The sequence below is a fragment of the Echeneis naucrates genome, chromosome 4 (genome assembly GCF_900963305.1).
Source record: "Echeneis naucrates chromosome 4, fEcheNa1.1, whole genome shotgun sequence".
NCBI lineage: Eukaryota > Metazoa > Chordata > Actinopteri > Carangiformes > Echeneidae > Echeneis > Echeneis naucrates.
The window spans coordinates 7,024,592-7,048,578 of NC_042514.1; the positions used below are offsets into that span (position 1 = coordinate 7,024,592).

Below are 23,987 nucleotides of genomic sequence, written 5' to 3' on the forward strand. Positions count from 1 at the left end.
TCCAAAATGCATAAAAAACTAGAAAATTAAGTTAATAAATTTGGATTAATAAAGTATCTATCGATATATCTACAGTTTATAGACAAAAACAATAAATCCTGAAGCGGAACTTTATTTGCGGTCGCCTGTGTGCAGAGCACGGACGGAATTAGCTGAGACGCTCAAAGCTTTCGCGTTTCCGGCCAGCTCAGCGCGTCGGTCCTGTGGTGCTGTCAGTCCGCCGCTTCTCCAACACCGGGACCGAGTCACCTGAACCGTTCACCGGCCGGAGGAGCCCGACAGACCCGGAGAGACATGGTGCTGCTGACGATGATCGCTCGGCTGGCGGACGGCCTGCCGCTGGCCGCCTCCATGCAGGAGGACGAGCAGGTTGACATTTCACCTCTTCAGCCTCCGTGGCCGCCAGCTGTCTGCTTTATTTATTTATTTTTACTGTTATTACTGCGCTTTTTTTTTTTTTAGTCATTTATAGTCGTGTCTAATGTGCAGGATTTACAGGAGATAAGGTAGCTCAGCTGTGACTCTCCGAGGCCCCCCACAGCAGGATTTCAGTCCAGATGTGGATCCTGGTGGACTCAGGGACTCAGCTGTGTGTCTCACAGTGTGATTAGGTGATAAACGGAGGCCTGTTTATCTGCACTGACTCACTCATCAGGGATCAGACTCACAAAGCTGTTTCAGCTTTGACCCCTTTTCAGTTTCATCATCTGTGTCAATTATTTGAGCAGTGAACCCAGCTCAGATCAGGTTTTCACGCTCTTTGTGCCAAGGCTGCAAATAATTGTTCAGGTTTGCTGGATAAATAAAGTCAGCAGCAGTTTGATTTAAGTGGAGAGAGCAAATGGGATTTATGAGCCCAATCTTAGCTCATGGCAGAGATCTCATATTTCCGTATACTGTGTTTGTGGCCTGATAAGTCATAAGAAATGTCTCCACAGAGTTGTTTATTTAAGCTGACTGGAGGAATCGGTGTTGAAATTTCCTAACTTGTCCACCAGAGAGCACTACTTGTTGTCTCAATTTATCAGAGCCCAGAATCAGGGGAGTGTTTATCTAAAAATGTTTAATCAGGGCACTATTGATCAAAACTGTTAAGCTCCAGTATCCGTGCAGCTCTATAAACATATGCTGAAGTTTTTTAAAAGCTTATTTTCTGTCTTGCATCAAAGAATGTTGAACTGGATTTAATATGTTGACTTAACAGCAGTCTAACAATTTTCCCCTCACTCTCTCATTTGCTTTCAAAAAGGGAAGTGAAAAGGTTTGTTGTTTCTATGCTCTGTGCTTCAACATCATATGTTTCTGTGATGCTACAGTGTTAGTTAGAGTTCAGTGTTTTTTGGTGGAAGAGACGGCACCAGAGAAATGACCAGTCCACCATCCACCAGGAAAATAATGCTGACTGCACAGATGTTACCAAAAAGAGCCATAGCAGCTCTTTATTACCTTCAGTTTAACATGTAGCATCGCATCACTGAGTTTTGTCTGCACTCTTTCACATTTAGAGTTTATCTTCAGCATGATGCCGTGCAAGAAATTCCCTCACAATCAAGAAAAACTGTGAAATGTGTGTCTGTGTTGTTAAAAACCGAGCACACTGTCATTTTGTATATATTTTCTATTCCCTCTGCTGTTTAAATAGTCAAGTTGCTGGTTAACTACCGACACAAAAGTCAGTTTCCTGCTTCCGTTAAATCCTGTTCTTCCTGTTTGAGATGTGTGTCGACCAGTGTCTTTCCTCTCCTGTTCAGTTGGGTCGAGATCTTCAACAATATCAGAGTCAAGCAAAGCAGCTCTTCAGGAAACTTAATGATCAGAGTCCCACACGCTGCACTTTAGAGGCTGGTTCCATGTCATTTCAGTGAGTACACATTTGTGGGCAAAGATGAATTGCACACCATCATAAATATTAGCAACCATTTTCTCTGTACCTTTGGTGTAGTTATGACCCAGTGAAGTTCGATAATACCAAAAATTGCATACCATGCATGCTTTGATTCTGATCATCTCTTGATACTTTCTGCAGCTACTTCATAGAGAGAGGGGTGTGCTATCTTGTGCTGTGTGAAGCCAGCTTTCCCAAGAAGCTGGCTTTTGCTTACCTCGAAGACCTGCAGGCAGAGTTTCATGAGCAACATGGAAAGAAAGTCCCCACAGTGTCCCGGCCTTATTCCTTCATTGAATTTGGTGAGAACAAAATGGAGCCAGGAGTAAATGTAATTGCTGTTGTAAACCTTCAAATTTGAAGCATGGTGGATTTTTGGTCACTAATAATATCGAAAGTCTGTTCTGAGATCAGCAGTCTTATTCATTATAGATTAAAATATCTGCTTCTTGATTGGGCCACTGTACTGGTGTCCATTAGGGTGCCGTGCAATAAATATATTTACAATGTGGTGTTAAGGTAGGGGAGAAAAAATGTTTTTTCTCTCTTTCTCTTTTTGAGGGCAGAACAGTCAAACAGCACTGCGGGAAAAAGACTAATCTTAATAACTAATTAGCACTAATGTATGTTGGGAAAAAAAACCCAGAGGCTCCCTTCAGCTGCTTTTACCTCTGATGTCCTTGCCAGACACCTACATCCAAAAAACAAAGAAGTCCTACATTGACAGTCGAGCGAGGCGGAATCTGGGCAGCATTAACACGGAGCTGCAGGATGTGCAGAGGATCATGGTGGCTAACATCGAGGAGGTTCTGCAGAGAGGGGAGGCGCTCTCTGGTGAGTCACTGTTACCTCAGGCCTGTCCTGTTCTCTTTAAGTCAAGCTGATGCATTGTGTCTCAGGCTGGATAGTAAAGGCCCATAACCAGTGTGTTTCGTTTTATCTTTGCACATGCTTCCCTGTTTTGAACTCTCATTCCCTCCCCCTCGATTTTCTCCTCCCCTGCAGCGCTCGACTCTAAAGCCAGCAACTTGTCCAGCCTGTCAAAAAAGTACAGGAGTGACGCCAAGTATCTGAATACCCGTTCCACCTATGCCAAACTAGCAGCGGGTGGCGTCTTTTTCATCATGCTCATTGTCTATGTACGCTTCTGGTGGCTCTGAGACAGGAAGAAGAGAAGAAGAAGAGGAAGGAGGTATTGAAGCAGAAAATGAGCTGCACAGTCTGCAGACAATAAGAAAGCTGTCACCTTCAACTAAAACCAGGATCCCTGCTCTTTAACAAGACTGTTCAAATCACCACCCATTTTATTCCTGCCTGTCCATGTATGTGTGAGCTGAATATAAATGATGTCATAATACATAGTTTTATTCTTAACAATTGTGTTATATTGATTGCTTTGTTTTTGAAGGCAATTTGTGTGAAATAGGGGATGAGGAAAAAAAAATTCTTGAGTATCCAAAACTGCACTGTACTGCTCTGTACCAGGACTGGCTGATTAAACGTGTAATGACACTGTAATTATACAAAAAAAAAAAAAAACAGCAAAAAGGAAAAAAAATAATTTCTTATTTTATCCTAATTCATTCACAAGGATTGCCATTTCTTAACATGATAATCACAATAGTGATGACAGGCCTGGACAACATTTACTCTGTAATACAGTTTCATATATAGGAAAAATAGGGGGCATCAGTCCTCTAGCTGTTTAGTTTTTTATTTGTTTGTTTTATTTTCATATTTCTCTGCCAGAGTTAAGAAAAAATGACAAAATCAGTCTGCACAGTGGGTGATAAAGATACCTCTTTCAACAAGTGGATGGCCCAAAGAAAATGTTAAATATTCCAGGCCGACGTTGCTTTTTGAAAGTGTGAATTATAACACTGATCCCCTCCTTCCTACCACAGTGATTTCCATGCTGTCCATCACCCAAAGAACAGTGCATTCACGCTCCCTTTTTTTTCACTTGCACCATGACTGTGTGGACCAGAACCTTTTGTTTAAGCAGGTATATAACACAAAAAAAATGATGTCTGGTCAGGTCTTTTTATTTTGTATAAAGTTTACACAAGTAGGTTTGCTTTAAAAGCTGGTATCAGGCTAACAGTGACGGGTGTTGTCTCTGACACCTCTTACTCTGTTTTGTCAGCTATCTATGAATAAAATCATTTGTTAGCGGATATTGGATTGAAGTGGTGTTAATGAGGTTGAATACCAATTGAGATGGTTGTGTTAGTAAGAAAATAATTTATGTTGTTCTAACCATATTAGCAGAACACACAACTGTTGTTATTAGAAAACCCCACATGAATGACCTACTTTTGTTTTTCAGTTATCGAGAACTCGCCATTTTGAGGCAGAAATGAGTCTCAGTCTCGTTTAAAAAAAAAAAAAACACTTCCTATGACTGTGTATTCTGAAATATGCAGAAGGCTTCCTGGAAAAAAAAAAACATAATAAAAATCGGGGAAATTAATTTAAAAGTGACAAATTCTGAGTGGGAAATTGACTCAGTGACTCATTCAGTATCTCCTGTGAGATGTTTTTAATAAAGATAGTTTTCTCCTTTTCAGCAGAAAGGCTCACAGGCTGTCGGTGTCACTGCCAGAACGAAACGTAAAACAAAGATTTCCCATAAATACTTTGACTTGAGGCGCAGTGGTTAGCGCTGTTGCCCCACAACAAGAAGGTTCCAGGTTTGGTTCCCAGTCTGGGGCCTTTCTGTGCATCTTTTCCCCGTGACTGCGTGGGTTTCCTCCCACCGTCCGAAGACATCATGTTTGGGTTAACTAGTGTGAGTGTGAGCGGTTGTTGGTCTCTGTCTGTCTTTGTGTTGGCCCTGTGATGGACTGGTGGCCTGTCCAGGGTGTACCCCACCCTCACCCAGTGTGAGCTGGGATTGGCTCCAGCACTCCCGCCCCTTTCCCCTGTTAGAAGGTGAAGGAATGAAAAAAGACTTGATCTAAATGATATTTTAAAGTGTTTGCCTCCATTTCCATGGCCTGGTGATACCTCGACTGACCAGCAGGTAGAGTTCTTTGCTTACTGTTGCAGTTCCAGTTCAGATGTGAGGCTCAAAAATCTCCCTGACTTCTGCTGCTGCTGTTGGCTGAGCCATAAATCATAGGTTAGTCTTGAATGAACGAAATAATAGGCTGCAACTTCTGGGACTCAGAAGGGGATAAAAACAGCGTGGCGGGTGCAGAGATAGTCACATACAAAATGCAACTACTGGCATTGTAAGCATAAAGCGCAGCAGTCTGATGCATCAACTTGGGTTGAACAGGAAATGTCAGAGAAAAAAATGAGAAGAAGCAGAGGGTAGCATGCCAACAAACCACAGGGCACAGACTAACCTTTTCACCTCTCAAAGGAAGTAGGTATTTGTGAGTTTGGCCCAAGTTGTTATACAATTTGTCTTTTTTTTAATATTCCACTTGAACAGATTGCGTTACCTGAAAGATTTTCTTTTTGAAGTTTCCTGTTTCCTGAGTCCTGCTAGTCTCACTTTGTGTGAGTGCACATACTTTCTGATTAAACGTGCTTTTCTGTCAGCTTTGCAGCAGCAACTGCAGTATTATAGTCAAGCCTTTCTACTTTTAAGTAAACCTGCTGTTCTTTTCAATTCTGCTTTGCAGCTACAGGCTATAATCAGTGATTGCAATCAGCATGAACTTTGTTTTACAGTTCAGCAAAATCTCTTTTTTGTGACCAGCCACCGTTTTCATCACTTTAAATGGGTAAATTAAATCAACTCTTTTGTGGTGCCAGCTTTCGGTCTTTTCCCCCTGAAGGTATTAAGAGTGACTTTTCATAAAGTAAGAAATGTAAGTTCAGCTCATGAAATAAGTGGAAAAAGTATAAAAGTCTCTCATTCTCACACTGTCTTTCTGACTCTCTCTCTCTCTCTCTCTCTCTCTCTCTCTCTCTCCAACACTTTCTTTCCTTCCTCTGCAGGTTACCATAGCAGCAGCAAGTGTGTGACAGTCATGTGAAAACGAAGCTGATTGGATTAAAATACTTTGTGTGATCAGGGGTCAGGAATACAGCGCATGTACTAAACACACATAGGTTGATTTAAACACACACAGCCATCCTTATTCACCCAAGAGGCTGGTAGAAAGTCTGCGGTGCCACATGTGCATGCGTCTGTTTTATGCTCTTGCATACTCATATTCCCCTATCTTGAATAAATTTCCTGTCAAAAACACAGAGACAACAACACTCAACTTCTCCCGAGTCTTGTGCAATCCTAAACGAAAAGGACATTAATTCAACGTGACTTTGACCTTCAGCCATTCTCCAAGTCACTTGTAGAGTTGTTCATGCAAATTCACAGCATGAGAGTTTCAGCCACATTTCTGGCAGATCAACTTCAGCACTTTATGGGAAACAAACATGCAGACAGCATGCCTGGTTGCAAATGAATTCATCCTTTCCCTCTGTGCTCCAGGTCCACTGAACTCCACAGATATGAGCTTATTAAAGGGGCACGTCTTGCAGCACACTGACAACTCCATGCATCTATCATTGCCCAAAGGAGAGTAAATCTGACAGGGCATGCAAAAAAAACAATAAAAAAAAAGTACCCGAAAACAGAAATAACATATAATGAGATTAAAGCAAAATAACAGTTTCATTTTGTTTCCCCCGCTGCACAGCACACTTGTACTCTGGCGGGAAGATGCACGGAAACATGGACCACAAGGCAAGGTGTGCCCATCAGTTAGGCCACCTGTGATGGCTCTGTTTAAAAAGAAAAAACACGCTCCATCCCATATCACAGCAGCTTCCCACCTCATCCCAGCTGCTTCCCGGTCTCGTTGCCTTCATCCTCTTCCCTCAAACTCCCATCTAATCCAATCAGAGTAAAGGGAAGCTGTGGAGACAGCAGCTGTATGGCAGAGGAGACAGCAATAAAACGCAGAAGGCTGAAAGGGGAAGTAAAGGGACCTGGTGAGTTATTGCCCCCCAAACGTACACACCGGGTCCTGGGAACAGGGAACTTCTCACGGTGGGGTCGAGTATGGAGTGTTTTCCACGGGCCTGGACCTGTGCTGCACTCTGTGTATTCTTTATCACCTCATCACAGGCCAATGATGACCCTTCACACCTTGCTGTCATAATCCTGCATGTGTATATCAAAAAAGAGTAGACCTCTAACCCAGTAATAAAACCACTGCAATAAATTTGTTCTTTTTTCCCAGCGTTACATATTTACCCAGATCTCATGTGGTGTGCCCAAATTACCGTATAGGTGTGTAAGAATACATCACAAACAGAAACGAGATACAGAGTGGGTAGAGATAGATGTGATAATAAGTGACAAATAGGATGAAGAGATTGAGAAAGACAAATGTATGTCACACTGGAAGAGATGGTGTGTTCATACCCATGAATCAATATCTGGTTTTCCCAGTTTCATATTCATGTCAGCGTTTCTTCACAGAGAATGCTGTGCATTTATTAATAGTGTCATTTTCAACATACATTCAAGCGCACAATGTTGAGCTGAGCCTGTGAGACAGTGAGAGCTGAAGTGTGAATTCCTGCCATGCCTGTCTTTTAGCAGCTTGTGAATTTATGATACGAGTAACCCTGTAAGATATGCCAACCACACTCACTTTACACTCTCTTTAACTTTCAGCGTGTGACTAAAACACGCAAACATGTGGAAAAACAGGGTATGCACCATGGTTTTGAATTGAGCGTGAAGAAAATGTAATGGGTTATTCGTGTTTAAGCTTCATTCCTCCCCAACTGTGTGGTAAATATGGACTGATTATTCTGATGTATGGCACCCAAAGGCCTTCAGGGATCTCTATGTACGTGTCAGTGTTTTTTGTATGTTAATGTTTCATTGCGTGCACAAGTGTGTGCATACCTCTGTGCCGAAATGTGTGTGTTAATGTATGGGAGCAAGATTCAAGCGACCTTGGGTGGGAGCTGGCAGGGCTGAATGTGCCCTCACAGAGACCTTTTTCAAATCCAAATATCATCAGCAGCATAATGTGCAGATTTGTCACGGTAGATTACATGCATAGGTCACATTTCCTCCGCTAACACTCCCTTTACTGAACCAGTGTTGAACACACATGTTTCACCTTTCACTGAAATAAAAGCCATTCTTCAGGATTATGTTACAAGAGTCACATGGTCATTTCAGTTAATGACAAACTGTAAAAATCTGCTGATCATGATTTGGTCACTGATTTTCTATATTAAGTGACTTTCGTTGGGATATTTTTGCGGTCCTTGTGAAACTGAATCACCAAGTCACTGTGACACACACGTCAGTAGTGATAATTCTAATCAGTCTTTGCAAGAACCACCTTTTTTTCTTCTTTTTGCAGTCCATGTCTGCATGTTCACATGCTTCTGTGTTTCAAAATGTATAACGTTTATCCATTTTTTTATCTCCCTTTCTCCTGCAGCAGATATCAGATTCATTGCAGTGACACAATTATCGAGGAATTAAAAATGTTTGCTCTGTATAAATGAGACCTAGATTTCTATTAAGTGTGTGTGGGTCAATATTAATTTTTTTAAATCCTATACAAGTATCCAAAACATGGTGCCCAGGTCCTGTTAGTTAGAGGTTGTGTTTATTAGGAATTCCAGATCTTGTTTTAGACTCACCAGCAGTGATAATGTTCGTGTGCACAACAAGCCAAAAATTCATTTGAATGAGAAAGTGTGTCCAAACTTTCTCACTGTACTGTGTGCATGCGTGTGTGTGTAGGAGTATAAACCTTACAGAACCCAGATGACACTGCTTGGGTTGTTATTTTCCCACAGTGGAATATAAATAGCCTCCTAGTGTGGGGTGACAGTGGGCAGGCTGAGGCACTCAAGTTAGGATCCCATCCACACACAACAGCACATTCCTGTATACCTGGCCCTGCCAGAGGCTTAGGTCACCTTACAGGATGTGTTCACATGCACACGTCCCTCCTCCGCCTCCTCACACCTTTCCTTCATCACCTGATTCTTCAGCTCTCTCTGTCTCCACATCAGGGACCCCTTGGCTGAGGTCTCTGTCCACATCACGCTTGGTCACACCGGGTCCTCAAACTCGCTCGCTCTCCACCTTTGACCACAGTGGAACGCCATGACACGCACGCACAAACACGCAGTCTTTGTTTTTCACAGACCTCGTTGACAGTTTTCCTATAAAGAAAGCAACTAACAGAGAATACTACGTTTTTGTATCATATATTTTTGGCCCAAAGCCACAGGAGATCAACAACAAAGTGAGATTTTCTGGAGATGGTGTTACAAGTTGTAGCTTTTTTTCCATGGTGTTGGCAACATGACACTGCTGGCTAAATAACGGGGATGGGGGATGGCGGGTGGCTATAAAGGAATTCACCAGCCTGATGATTAATCAGGTTATCATAGCCACAGATGAAAACCCAAAGTGAAAGCTTAATGGCCGTCAGTCCACCGCAGGGCCAACACATAGAGACGAACAACCACTCACACTTACGGACAATTTGAGCCACCATTTAACCTAAACATGCATGTCTTTGGACGGTGGGAGGAAACTTGAGTACCCCCACGTAAGCACGGGTAGCACATGAAAGGCCCCAGGCCTGGGAACCAAACCCGTGACCTTCTTGTTGTGGGGCAACAGTATTAACCACTATGCTGCCGTGCTGCCCGCAAAGTGTTTACCTTCTTTGTAAATGATCCCATGTCTGACCTAGTCAATGATAATACAGATTTAGTGCTGATATGTGTGCGCTCTTAAATTATGTGCGTATTGTCTTCCCCCATGTTTGCCTTTGGCTCATATAGCCTCAAGTTCACAGAGGAAAATGATTTACTATGATTAAATGTAACAGTTTTGCATCTCTTAAAATTAGATACCATGTGGCTTCTTATTTTGATGACCCTGCTCAAGTAGCCAAAATATCTCAGCTGACCTATCACTAGCTGAACTGATCTGATATGCTCTTAAGTCTTGAAAACTACTTATCATAGTCACGGCCAAAGAGCAGCTTCCTCCCCAGCTCTCCTGATTAAATTTAAACCTTTACTCACAATATCAGAAATCATTTTTATCTTATTACAAAAGGAGGACACACATAACATAAATGAAAGCTCTATGCAGACAGCTTCTTTTACAGCAGTCAAAATGTGTCGGTGAGGAGGACACGATAATCAATCCTAAATATACGCCCCTTTAGCTTCATGTCTACTAAATCTGCTTACGCCATAAGTCTTGATAGGGATGTAGATGACATCAAAACTTCACAGCAAATGCTCCTTCGTGAATACGGATCTCAGCAAAGGCCGCACAGATTTCCTGGTAGTCAACACATATGCTAACTAAATCTGATCTCAGTGATACATACAGATCTGCTGTAAAGTTCAACAGGGTTTTTTTTACCACCATGCAATAAGTGTAACTGTAGGTAGAAAGTGTTTCTGAAAGATGTCGAAGAATCCAGAACCAGGGAAACAAGATCCACCCCAGTTATGCAAAGCTGTTTGTGCAAGCAAATAAGCTGTTACAGCCAGGAAATGAAAAGTAAATCAGCCCCTTCCACTACTAATTATAGAAAGTAATCATATATACACACTTCATACTCACTCTCTTGCATGCCATCTTGGAACGTAAAGGGTGGGTGACGTTCCCTTTTAGAGTCAGGCACTGATTCGGTTTCCCATGGCCATCATACTGGGGAATGGCGCCATGTTTATGGTAAAGGGGAGTGCACTGTCTCTTAGCATCAGTCATTACTGCCGTTTTCGTGCTCACCATGTTAGTATAAATCTACAGGCTGACAGCTGGAGTCACCTTGACAGATGACCTCTGAATCAGTGTGAAGAGGCCCAACATTGATGAAAGCTGCTCTCCTACTAGCATGGCAGAGACCAGTGGCTTTAATCCAGGTCAGGTTTTATTAGCAGTCCTTGGTATACCTGAAATACTAAAATGTCCTCCCAAAAAAGAGTGAATAAATTAATAAATAAATGTCATGACACACCCATTGTTTTGGCTTTTGGAGCATTTCGACGGATAATTGTAGTTTGAAAGGACAACTAACTATGATTATCAACTCTACTTTGTTTCTTGGTGAATTTGGTGGTGCATTCAATACAATAATGATTAAAAGGGATTTAAAGCGTCAGTGATGATGAGCTATTCCCAACATGCTTTATTTTTCCTCTTTGAAAGTGTGTCAGACTTGTGTGGTAGTCTTTCATCAGAGCAGTGGCAAGGAGGAACTAATCAGTGCTTTCTGCTCACGAGGCAGATCCACACCCTTTCTCACAACTTCGCTCCAAACTACAGGAGCCCACATCTGGAGTGACATCATTAGAGAAACAGGGCCGCAGACAAAGTGATTCTGTGATGTGATTTATTGCTGGCTAACACGACCGATGACTTTAGCATGAAATAAGAGTAGAATAAGTGGTGTTATACTTCTGAAAATGAACTGAATTTCCAACTTTGTGACACTGATGAAACATTGCAAAATAATAAAAATACAGGATTTACTGAAGAAGAGATGCATCTGTGACCGCACATTCTGATGTTTTGGTCATAAGCAATAAAAAAGCAAACCCCAGAAAGGGTTTCACAACAAAAACAAAAACAGCATCTGACCAAATGCCTGAACAGCGTTTGTTGTTGGCCAGCACCTGACACCCAACCACGCATGGAGAGCAAGGGTTTGACATTGGCCCCAGCAACAAAAGAATTGTCAGTACAGACCCCTGAGGAGATCAATTTGCTCCCCCCTTGTTCCAGGCCTTTCAGCAGGGTTGACTAGAGGACAGAGGGCCGGTCGCAGCAGCAGGAGGCTCGGCAATGTTTCTTTAACGGGGTGTAAAGACAAACAAATCACTGGGATGAGAGATGGTCGTGTTATTGTGGTGGGCCTGTGATTTACACCTGGATGATTTGGGCTGATATGGGGTAATTAGCCGTTGATTACTGTGGTCAGTGGTGATTTAGAAAGTTAGTGTCAGTGTCTGTCTGTGCATGAGGTTTGGACATTTGTGCTAAAGTTCAGCTTGCTCTCCAGAAAAATTAAACACACACATACACACACAAAAACTACTGTGCTATAACAATCTTTTATTATTGAACCCTCTGATAACCTAAGAACTGAAGATCACCGGAATGATAACTGGGTTGGAAAAGAAATTTTCCGACTATTTGGTACTTTTTCCTGACTGATCATTTAACCTGTCTTCTAATGACAGACCAAACATATTATAAAGCGAAACATGTAAATCTTAAGGCACCTTTGTGCTGTTACGGTCACTTTAGCTTATTTCTTTCTAATTTTCTCAATAGTTTAATTGTTTTGCCAGCGCTCAGCCTCACAGTGAAATGTTTGACGAATGCATTCAACAGGGCTCATAAAATAATACAGATACTAAACTCTCTGCTCATACAGTGTCACAATAATGTCTTTTTGCCTAAAGATCCAAAATCATTCAACTTGTTATTCTTTTCAAAGGCTGACGTTGATCTGCACCTAGAATAAAATCTGCAGAAAATCCACCTTGATCTACTCACGTCTCTGAGCTCCATCTTTTTAATTCATCATGCTCCATACCAAGGTGATGTTGCATGGATCTTAAGAATAAAAACAAAAGCAAGAAAAGCCACCACAGTTATAAGAACAAGAGCATGGAAAATGACTGGTTGATATTTGGAGATCAGTGTAAATTATTGTTTGCTATTTCCTCCAGAAAGTCTTTGAAAGTGAACCTTAGAAAACATGCATACGTCTTGGCATTAATGATTATGGTAAAGGCATCGGTAAAGAGTGGGCGTATAAAGACGTGTCGGGGAAATAACGTGAGTTAGCTGGGTGGAGGATAAAAAACTCATTGAACGGGTTAATTTTGACTCATACCAAAGTCGAGAAGTAGAAAAATGAAAAAAAAAAAAAAAATTCCTCCGCCGGGGCGACGCAGAAAAGAAGAAGACAGAAAACTTTGTTTCTTTTTATATTATATCCCGGATACATCTAACAAATACAACCGTTTATAACTAATCTCTAACAAAAAAAAAAAAAAAAAAAAAAAAAGATTACTCTGACAGCAGGTATTTAGGAAGGCTTTTTAATATCTTTCCAGCCGGATGATAGATCCCCGCTGACTTCGGCGGAAGGATACGTACTCGTGCCTCCGCTCCCAGTGACTTCAGGGAGCGATCAGAAGTGGGAGACTTTTTTTTTCAGCTCTGAGCTGAACCTCAATTTATGTCTCACGATTTTGAAGCCGACATTTCTCATCAGTTACACGTATCGCAAAAAAAAAAATTACCGAGATGGTCTAATTTGGCACGGCGATTTGTTTTTTTTTTTTCCGCCTCCTTGATTTGAGCCGTTTCCAAGCAGAGTTGTTCTTTTTTTTTTTTTTTTTTTTTTTTTACTAACCGTCCCGGGAGGCAGCTCGACTTCGGGCTGGCGACCTTATGTGGATTTTACAGAAAACATGGAGCAGATACCCGGTCTGTCTTCGGGAAAGTCGTTAGTGTTTGCCTTCTGCTTCCTCCACCTCACGCTCGGTAAGTCTTTCTATTCACTCAGGTAAAGCTGCGTGCTTCTCTTTCCTCTCTGCTCGTCTCTGGTCACGTTTTTTGTCGCCTCTGCATCTGGAGCTCACACTTTAGCATCTCCTCACTTGTGCCCGGCCGGCGAGGTGAGATATTCACTAACGCACAGCTGCTGAAGCTAAATGGTGAAAAACAACAACAACAGCAATATAATGAAAAATAATAGTTAACTGTGAGTAACGTTTGGTGTTAAAGCATCATGGCTGGTGGCTGTAATGTGTGATGGTGCCTGCTGTTTGTGGAGATATGATCGTTTGTACTCTATCTGTTGTTGCACTGATATTACTATAAAAGCTTTTGTATTTTTTTAATGTCAGTGGTATAATTTCTATTACATCATTGATGCCACGCTGTGGTACTCCTGGGCCATATGCAAACAGCTTAAATAAAAGACTATAATGAATCGGGCACTTCCATTACATATGAATTTGTGTCTAAGTGACACAGTTTAGGTCCAATAAGTAAACACACAGGGACCCAAAGAGGGGACTGAGTGTGAGCCCATCACACCGCTGCCCAGATGTTGAACTGCAGGAGGAAGAATTCAAAATGGACACTTGAACTTGTTTGGCCTGCCATGCTGAATTAAGGGGAGTAGCCAGTGATGAAGGACTGAATAATACAAGGTTAATGGGACAAATGAACACAAGTACTGTGACATTTAAATTGATTTTCAGGGAGTAGCTGCTTCCATTTTCTGCTCGTTTAAGGCTTAGCACAAAATGTTGAGCACCAGCTGCTCTGATTTGTATGTGCGAATACTTTGAAATGTGAACTAATGAAGAAAGAAGGGATGTAAGAGTTGAGAAATGGTTGAAATGAACTATATGTAATAGGAGATGATCTCAGTTGCTGGAATTCTTGCGCTGTGCACTTGTCATAGAATTGCTTGCATTGTATGGGAGTATTAGATTGAGCAGAGATAGTGATAACTAAAATATCACGTGAATTATTCGTGAAACACAGATTAGTGTCCAGTAGTAGCTCCTAAAACACATGGGCCTGCCTCCTTTACAGATGAGTGTGGAAAAGGAAATACTCTGAAAAACAAAAGCTTGTTGTGTCAAAATTTCTTTTGAAAATTGTGTCTTGCACTATCAAGACACCTAAGCAGTCTAATAGAACTGATTGAGTTCATTGTGACCAGCATTTGATGCTATTGTTAAATTTTCAAACAAATGTGCAGCATGTTGCCAGATAGAGGCCTGATTGGATCAAGGTAATTTGAAAAAGAGCAAATGTCACACACAACACTGATTTCACTACGGCTATACAAATTTATCTATGTTTTCTAATGGAGGTTATTTTTTAGGTAAAATGAAAGATATGCTAAATAATCGAATAGCACACGAACATTCATGCAAGCAAAGTTGAGTACCTGAGTCAAAAATTGAATAAATATGGAAATGCCTGGGTATTAGTAGTTGTTGTAAACAGAGTTTCATTTGGTTACCTTAATTTTCAATTCATCTTGGCTTTAATGTTTACCCAGAGCTATACTTTGGCCTTTTCTGGCACAGTGAGTGAAACTTATATTATGACTTTTGACCAAGATGCCTATTTGTTTTTGTCTGTGATGTTTTTTTATTCACTTGTGAACACACAAATGAAAATCATACGTGGCTTGTACCTTGCTTTGACCTCTTGTGTGACTTGATTAAATCATCACTGATTACACAGTCATGGTTTATTTTTTGTCTGTATTTGACACAGTGGTTGATGTTAGAAATGTGCAGTAAGAAATAGCCTGTGGTCTTTAACCTTTATATAAGGTTACCATTGGATCGAATCAATCTCACATTGTTTTTTTAACATGGCTTTCTAGCCATGCAATTCAGAGTTCACATGCAGCCCTGTTACTCTTTTGCATGTTTTTTTTTTTTTTTCTTCCACGAACTATAGATGACGTTAACAGAGAAGTTGTACAAAAGAAGACGAGACAAAGTAAAACTGCTGCAGGCAGTACAAGGAGAAGCACTGGAATGTTGTTGGCGTTTGACATTCCTCCCTCTCCCTCTGTTCAACCTCTCTCCTTCACGCTTTTTTCTCACACACTCTTTGTGCACCATGCTTTTCCTTTTCTTCCTCTTTCCATCCTCACCTGTTTTTTTTGTTTTTTGTTTTTTTCATGCGAAGGCTTAACCACAGCCTGTGATGAGTGAAAGGTTTAAGTGGCTTTCCACTATAGCTTGGTGAAAGATGTTGTTTGCTTTGACAGGACAGGGGTTCGGTACCTCCTCAGAAAAAAAATCTTGTCTTGCTGTATAAACCAATTTTGATCAAATACTACAAAAAGTTGACAGTCTGTTATTAAATGTTTTGGCAAATACAAGTGGACTTTCCCAAGTTTCTTCAGAGTAAAAGCCTGCCAGATGGTTGCTGTTTGAAGGTTTTTTAATGTGAAGCAGAAGGTTTGAATTAGTAGTATCTCGATTTCCCAATTACAACTTTAGTATGGCAAAGGATTGTGGGTCAGAATGGCAGCTATCTGGTGAACATCACAGCTGAAAAATGGTGCTTACTGTTTTATCACCTGTTTGAACACACATTTCAATCAGTTTAGTGCATCACACCACTGTTCGGGTGACCTCACACCAAGCAGGACCATTACCATGCAAGCTACTACAGTGATCTCCTTCTGTGACAGTACAGTGGAAACACTTGTGATCAATTTTACATTACATTTATATTTTTGAGGCTCCTTTCACACCTCTGCATTTGAGAAAAAAATTGTAAAAGTCAATAACTTGTGGAAATTTACATCAATGTTGGTTCCCTGATTGGGTCTTATCATTTGTGAAAGCTGCATGGATAACATAATACAAGCATTACTGACCTTGTATCTGTTAGCAGCGGTTGTATAAAATTTGTCAGGTATTTTTTTATTTAGTTTTAGTCCTAGTCCTGTGTCAAATGCCCATATTAGTTTTTGTCATATATAGTTGAATAAAATTCTTAGCATTTTAGTCAGATTTTTGTTAAAAGAAATCCCAAACTATTTTAGTATTGTTTTAGTCTATGTAACACATTTTTAATGCTTTGATAGTCTTTTTTTAGTCTTTAAAAGCAGATAGATTTGAATTGCCATTTCAGTCAATCCAATCTAATTATGAGATGTCATTTTAGTCTTTTTCTTATTCATGTCACAATATTTGTATTGTTATTATCTGATGAAGTGGTTGAATGTTTTTGGATGCATCACAGTCTGCAAGTGATCATAATGTGTGAGGCGAGTTCAAACTTGAAGCAGAAAAATATCCAAATATTGACCCACATGCAGCTATAACATCTCAGCCAAAACAATCATGATAGGTTTATCTTCCCTCACCAAAAAACAAAAAAACCAAACATGCTAACACAGTCAGTGTTTAATGAGATGGGTGTCGTCTCATCATCATCTTGTTTTAGTCATGAGAAAAACATACGTTGTCTATATTTCGTCTACTCTTGCCTCATAAAGTTAACATTAATACAAGGCACCTTGATTGTAGTATTTGCTGCAGCTATTTAACTTCTGAAGAGACAAACTGCTTCCCGCTTACAGCAGTTAGCTCACGCTTAGATCGCTCAGATCATGTATGTGTCTTTAGGTGGGAAAGTGGGATGGAGGTTGTGTCTGAGTTAAAATGCTTGTTGGGACAATATTTTTGTTTCAAAGGTGAGCTTGTTGACATATTTGTCAACAACAAATAACAACATACTGAAGTACAATGGCAATGTAGTTTGTTTTGCTGATAATTACATTATAGTGCTAATATATTTGACTTTTTCCAAGAAAAATACGTGTATATAGGCTAATCATAATTTCAAGGCATGTAATGGACAATAAAGCCGATCTGTGTTGAAACAGGAATTTTTTTCAGTCCTTTTATACAGTCCAGTGTTGTATCTGAATGTTAATCTTGATTCTTGAGGAAGTGTGGGTGCCATCTTTTTGGCACACAACTTAGTGTTACCCAAATGGTGTGGGTATGTAGATGGTCGCATATATTTTCCCAGTGCAAACGGCAGACAGCTGACATGCGTGTGTGTATCTATTTGCGTGTGTGTTTGATTTGTGTTGTGGATATAAACTGACAAAGGCCAGCAATTGTGCTGCCCCTGGTTTGCTTGCATCTGACCCAAGCTAGAGTCTGGTGTGAAATGTGAGTTATCTGCACCATCTGTAACTCCAGCTCCGAAGACAAAGCTATTTATTGAGTTGCCCACAACACTGTGTTATTTCGTGACCACCATCTCTACCCACTGCTTTGTGGCTGCCGTATTAATGATGCTTAAGACATCTTCTCTGCAACACCCTCCTATGGTTTCTCTCTGATCTTTTCTTTTCTGCTTCCTTCCATCTAAATAGGATACATTTGACATTGCCATAATGTTTTCATCAGGTTGCAGGTTATATTGAGTTCAGCCTTCAAATGTGTTTTCATTCCATACTTGGTTGTAATGGGAGAGAGTAGTAAATGATATGTAGGGCTGTATGAGTCAGTGAGAAAAGGTCTGTCGAACGGTGCCCCAGATATGTGTCTTGGACTTTATATTTATCATGTCTGGGTGCTTTTTCATGTAAGCACATATGCTTCATGTGAGAATTGTAACAATATTTATGGTAAGTATAAGATACATGCTCTCTGTGATTAGGATTGTGAAGATGAAATGCATAGCAGACGAAGTGAAGGTTATTAATATGGGCCTGTTACCATTTAAATTAAGCAAGGTGGCTGTCCCGTATAAATCTCATGCACTGTTACTATGGAAGACAGTGATTGTGAATGTGAAGGTCGAGGAGATTACAGAGCCTTGTGTCTGCACTATTGAACAGGTTAACAAATTAACAGGGAATTACTGTGGCCTGCATTCCTTGACCAGCACAGCGCCGTAATCCTGGAGACAGGCAGGCAGGGCGCATGGAAGTATAAATGAAGCAGGGGACATCAGGCAGGAGAAGGAAGGAAACTACACAGAAAAGATTAGAAAAGAAATCCTTCATATTAATGGGTTGCTTTTAGTACAATGTTTGTTGTAACTAGTATATAAAAATCTGTCTCATTTTATATTTGAATTGAAAGTTTTTACTACTAATGTAGAAAATTCCCACACAGCGCTGGATTACATGTTAACAATGCAAACAAGAGGTGTGCTATGTATGGTCAGGCAGTAGTGAATTTGCTCCTAACTGTCTGTCACCCAGTGACAAACATGCCCTTAAAATTATTCACTGATAATCTATGAAAAAGTTGTATATCTCAGAATAGCACTGTCGAGTCACTGTGACAAAGATCTGGGTTCGAGCCTGTTGGCTAGTTTGGACCCTTCCGTCATGAGTTTAAATGTTCTAGCTGTGCCTGTTTAGTATTTCTTCTGGATGCTGGTTTCCTCACACAGCCCAGTCACTTTAAGTGGCAACTAAATTGCTCACAGTGTAAATGTGAGCATGAAGGGCTCTGTCTCTTAAGTCTCAGCCCTGTGTTAGACTGATAACCTGTCTAGCCCCCCCACCGTGACCCATTCTAAATAACTTAAAATGCTCTATCAACAATACCTTCCATTATGAAAATTTTACACCATCTAATAGGTTTTTGTCATTGGCCATTGTTATAGTTGAATGCTAACAACTAGAACTGTACTGAATGTGTGTGTCATCAGAAAGATCTACATTTGACTCAGCAGGGTGAAACTGATTTTCATATTTTTTTACCACGTGTATCTGAATGCATAATATCAGAACATATATTGTAAAATACAGTGATAATTATTAATGTTCTCTACTCTAAACCTTATTTAGGAAAGTAAGTTTCAAATACTAGAATATATATGATCATGAAAAGTTTAGCATACTACGGATGAAACAAGCTCAGAATGTCACAAATGTGCCTTTTCGTCTTATCATGAAACAAAAAAGTTTTGAAAAAGAGAAAAGGGGTCTGTATATGAATGGGCTGGGGAAAGTCCCTACATTTGCCTATTTTGGTCTGCACTCTGTTTCTTTCTGTCTTTCTCTCTCTTAACAGACACAGACATGCACATACTCAGCTAGCAGTGTGGCTTGCCTGAGACATTCTGCTTTAGATGAAAATCACAACTTACACAAAGTACATACAACAGCAAAATGACTGTTTTAGTTGGATGGTCAGCAAAGTGATTACTGGGACTGCCGCAATCAGGATTTTTGCCCTCCATTGTAGTCTCATTTTCATCAATTAAAATTACCATCTGTTTTATTTCTCATGTGCTAGTCTGGGGTTTACTTGTGCAGTTCTGTTGAAGAGGTTCAAGAATCAGTTACAGAGTTTTAACCTAAGGCAACTGGGTGTTTTGGCAGCAGGCGTACACTGGGTGCAATGGGTTTTTTTTAAACAAAGGATAGGAAGTGGATCAAGTTTATACTAATACTTTTGCATTTGAAAATTATTATACCTGTCCCGATAATGATCCAAGAGATCAGCATGATACTTCCCTAGTAATCAAACACTCTTTTGTTGCTCTTGGCACACACCTGTTTCTTACTGTAAGCCACCGCTACCCTCAAATTGAAGCTGATCAGGAATACCAAAGCCTTGAAACTTGAATTTAGTTTGTGTTCTTGGTTCTTCTGCTGTTTGTGTGGGCCAGCTTCCTTCAGGGTAATATTGTTTAGTTTGAGCCTCTTCTCCCTCCTTCCATGCTGAGCTAGGGGTATTTTATTGCGAGTTACCATGACAACTTTTTGGCTGGCTGGATATGGAGACTTGTACAGCAATTCCAGGAAATGGGGTTACTTCCTCACTCAACACGAACAACTTCCTGCCCTCTTCTATCTGGATGTGAGCCAGGGCTCAGGGACACCCATTCGTGTGCAGTCTTTTGTCGATAGTTTCGGAATTACTTCCCCATCTCAGTCCACAGCTATTAGCCCATCTATCTTTGTCCCTCCCTCACCCTCGCTTTTCTTCCTCATAAACAGTCTCTTTTTTTCTCATGACATGGCTGGGTGCCTCGGGGGACCCGGCAGGGTGTCTGTGACAATATAGTGGTGAGTGGCGAGTGCTAAGGGAGGATCCAGCACAATGCCAACTGAGCACAAACAACTGGACTGCCCCCGTTCCCTTTTGTACCCTGTGTACACAATCAAAGGCTTAAGCAAAGGGTGAACCGTCTCCTCTTTACTTGGGAGATTGTTTGCTCTTCTGGGTCAGAAGATTTGACTTTTTTCACAGGATTTTATCTCACTGTGCAGTCAAAAGTAGTTGGAATTTGTAAATCCAAGATCCTCTCAGAAGTGATAATTTTGGTAAAACTTAGTAAATGCTCTTACTGATAGAAAGTATGAAATTAAATATAATTGATATTGTATTAATGTAATATATATATATATATATATGTTATTCAGTATTGCATCTAGTCTTTAGTGCAAAATGTGCAGTCAGTAAGTAAGGGTCACTGCTGCATACTTAAAACGTTCACATGTTTTTCAGGTAACAGACATGCCCATGCTCATGGCAGTAGAAAATGTCACTCTGAGGGTGTTGATGATGCTTTTACATAGAGATTAGAACAGAGTGGAGAAATCTTCTGCTCTTATATTTAGCGCGTCATTAGCTTTGCTGGTCTTGGTGCTAATAACCTTGATGCAAATACTACAACAAGGTAATTAATGCAAATTGATGCTATCAAGTACTGTTAGCCTAGAGCTTGATATAATATGACTACACCATAGATCTAGTCACCATCTTTTAATATTGTGCCTATTGGGGATAGGACGCAGAGTAGCCACGCTCCAGCCTCTCAAAACCCAGCCATACATACATGCTGAGAGCTGCCTCTCAGCATAACCCAAAGTGTAACTTCACATGTTTTCCCAGGATGCCGTAATAAAGCCAACTGCCAGCTCTTTTAGGCCTTGGCACATGCTTAATGGCCTGCTGCTGTTGTGGAGGCTAACATCTGAGGTATAGAAATTTAGTACTGAATAACAAGATATTTTTTGATATTCAATGGTGTTGATGCATTTCAGTCTATTGCAAAAAAGTATTCTACATTCCCAGCTCTACCTCTCAGTTTTTTGCTTTTTGACATGTCATTTTTAGCTGTTAGAATTCATATTCAGAGGAAACAGAGATTAAATCTATGGGGGCTTTCAGTTTTCAACAATGGATATGTTTAGATTAGGCAGACTGCATTAAGACTCATGACACAAAAACCAATTCCAAATTCAGTAATACAAAAGATGATGACACAAGCCACCTGTGTCAAAAACACTGATAACTACCTTTTCTCAGTACTCTAATACACTGGAAACGGGAACATGAGGCTTGTCGAGGTTGTGTTTGGTGAATATTAGCTCATAGTTTTCTGATACAGGAACATGTTCAATTTTGTCAAGCTGCAAGGATTTTTTTCAGGTATCATTTTTATCTTTAGTGTAAGAAATGTTTTACATTTTCAATAGTTACATGAATATCTGCCATCTCTATCCTTATTTTGGGGCTTTGTGGTAGAATGGAAGGCATACCATTAATGCTTGAAGTCAAAGCAGGTACCTTAACAACAAGGTTTGGTGTTGTATTTATCATATCTTATCTTATTTCTACTTGCCAACTTTTTTGTTTTGGTTTTTGTATAGCAACACACTGAAAGTTTCCTTTGTCACTCAGTATTACATTCCTGAACTGAGGAATTGGTAACACTCACTTCCAACGTTGTTTACACAAGTGGTTCCTGCAGGTGTTATGTACTTGAGCATCTTGGGCTCACCTTACATGGCATCTTTTCTAATAAAATAATATAGATGTAACTGTAGGCAGGTCCAAGGTATGTTTCGGATCATTTCAAAAATCTGAAGAAATACCCCAAAAACGTTTACAGCTGATATCAATACCCAACATTGGATGACCTCAATCATAGTTAATCAGTCTGAATAAAATAAAGAGCATTAAGCCGTTTCCCTGGTACAATAGAAAATGCTTTTGAGAAAATGTCTAGGCCAGAAAGTGGGCTTATTTAATGTTGATTGTGCCAGAGTCATTCAGATTTTCTTTAGATAAATTAAATATTTACATTAATCAATTAAAGAGTGAAATTGCCCCCACACTACTGCTGACACTAAAAAGCTCTGTTTTACACTTATTGACACACATATGCGCACTCACGGAAACACACACAAAATAACTGAGAATTTGTGAAGTGTCTAATAAACAGTAATCATCTGGTCAGATAACATTTGCATTTCCTCTCAGTTAACACCATCTGGCTGTAGTTTCACTGTTGACCTTGTCAATCGGGTCTTATCAAGGCTCTCATTCCTGGGAAACTTTCCTGTCTGGTTCATTGATAGTGAAGTGTGAGAACAGCTAGGTAGAGAGGATGCAATGCTGGCAATTTCAGCCTGGGTCATAATACATTAGTCAGAAATTTTTATAATTAGGGCTGTTCGTAATCAACTGCTTAAGTGGTATGAAACAAAAAGATGCCTGACTCATTAATGCAATCAATTTCCTGGTGCATCTGTACCATTCTAGTGGATATTTTCTAGGTCAGTTAAAAGACGAGCAAAACTAACCCCACAGCATGTTGACATGCCGTTGTGTCTGAACAAATTCTGCTGTGCTGTGGTCTTAGAAAGGTTTAGCCTGTTTATTTAATTTTTTTAGATCAATATTATGTTGCACAATCAGTAGCTTGGCTGTTCATATTTTAAGTGCATTTATCTATACCATTCAAGTTTTGCGCATAACCTTATGACTCCATAACATATAGATGTACTGCAAGATAGACCAGCTTGGATGATCTGTTGGGAGGGGCCTCTTTTCTGCCTGTGCTTCTCTATTTGTGTGCTTGTCTGTCTTGCTCTCGGTTTAAGTAATCCAGATTGTTACAGTCCACTTTAACTTCCATCTATCAATATCTTTTTAATCGGTTACAGACACATTTATTCTTAATGGTATTTCTCGTACTATAGATCCTGTTTGTCAACAGTAAATGGTTATTTTATGATTGAACTGGCCTAGTGTGATTTAAATTTTTATTATTATTTTTTTCATTCTAGATAGATATCTTAAAGCCTTTTCTATACATACAGACACAATGACATAGCTCAGCTAAATGGTATACATATTGGTTGTGTGGGAGAGGAAAGAACAACAAGGAGGAGTTCAGATGAGGAAAAAGGCACTTCAATCTTGCTGGGTGGTGACCCTTAGAGCCTCCTTGAACAAAGGAGCAGTAACACATAGTGAACTTGATGTGGTTGGATGATCTTTGCTTGACTTGCACTCTGGCAACTATAGATAGATTAACTTTCTTATAATTTTGAACAACTTGTTCTCAATCTCCATCTGTCTATTGTCTGTGCCAATAGTCAGTGCAGGGACATTGGACAAGGACAGGTCACCTACAGTCTTATCACCATTTGATTATGGGAAGAAGCTGGAGTTCTCAGAGGGAACCCACCCAAGCAAAGGGGAACCATGGAAACCCCACAAAGAAGGGCCCCAGGCCGAGGATCCAAACTCAGAACAGTCTTGCTGTGACAACAGTCCTAAC

At 40.3% G+C, this 23,987-nt stretch overlaps 2 protein-coding genes across 3 annotated transcripts in view; both read left to right on the forward strand.

Moving 5' to 3' along the window:
- Positions 1 to 169: 169 nt before the first annotated feature.
- On the forward strand, positions 170 to 4,062 carry sec22bb (SEC22 homolog B, vesicle trafficking protein b). 2 transcript variants are annotated; one of them, XM_029500152.1, is made up of 6 exons: positions 170 to 369; positions 1,250 to 1,261; positions 1,752 to 1,861; positions 2,027 to 2,187; positions 2,573 to 2,719; positions 2,891 to 4,062. In XM_029500152.1, exons 1-6 carry the CDS (start codon positions 295 to 297, stop codon positions 3,043 to 3,045), a joined length of 660 nt encoding a protein of 219 aa, XP_029356012.1. In that variant the 5' UTR covers positions 170 to 294; the 3' UTR covers positions 3,046 to 4,062. The 2 variants fall into 2 exon arrangements, with proteins under 2 accessions (XP_029356012.1, XP_029356010.1); XM_029500150.1 differs by lacking the exon at positions 1,250 to 1,261.
- A 9,003-nt stretch (positions 4,063 to 13,065) lies between these two features.
- notch2 (notch receptor 2) overlaps positions 13,066 to 23,987 on the forward strand; it is a 42,095-nt gene continuing 31,173 nt past the window's right edge. The window contains exon 1 of the mRNA XM_029499435.1: positions 13,066 to 13,421. Coding sequence (XP_029355295.1) covers positions 13,349 to 13,421 — 73 coding nt within the window. The 5' untranslated portion in view covers positions 13,066 to 13,348. The remainder of the gene's footprint in view (positions 13,422 to 23,987) is intronic.

Coding starts and splice junctions, on each gene's coding strand:
- sec22bb (XM_029500152.1), top strand. CDS start 295: ATGGTGCTGCTGACGATGATCGCTCGGCTGGCGGACGGCCTGCCGCTG. Junction 1,862..2,026: donor GCTGGTTCCATGTCATTTCA/GTGAGTACACAT, acceptor TACTTTCTGCAG/CTACTTCATAGAGAGAGGGG. Junction 2,188..2,572: donor TTATTCCTTCATTGAATTTG/GTGAGAACAAAA, acceptor TGTCCTTGCCAG/ACACCTACATCCAAAAAACA.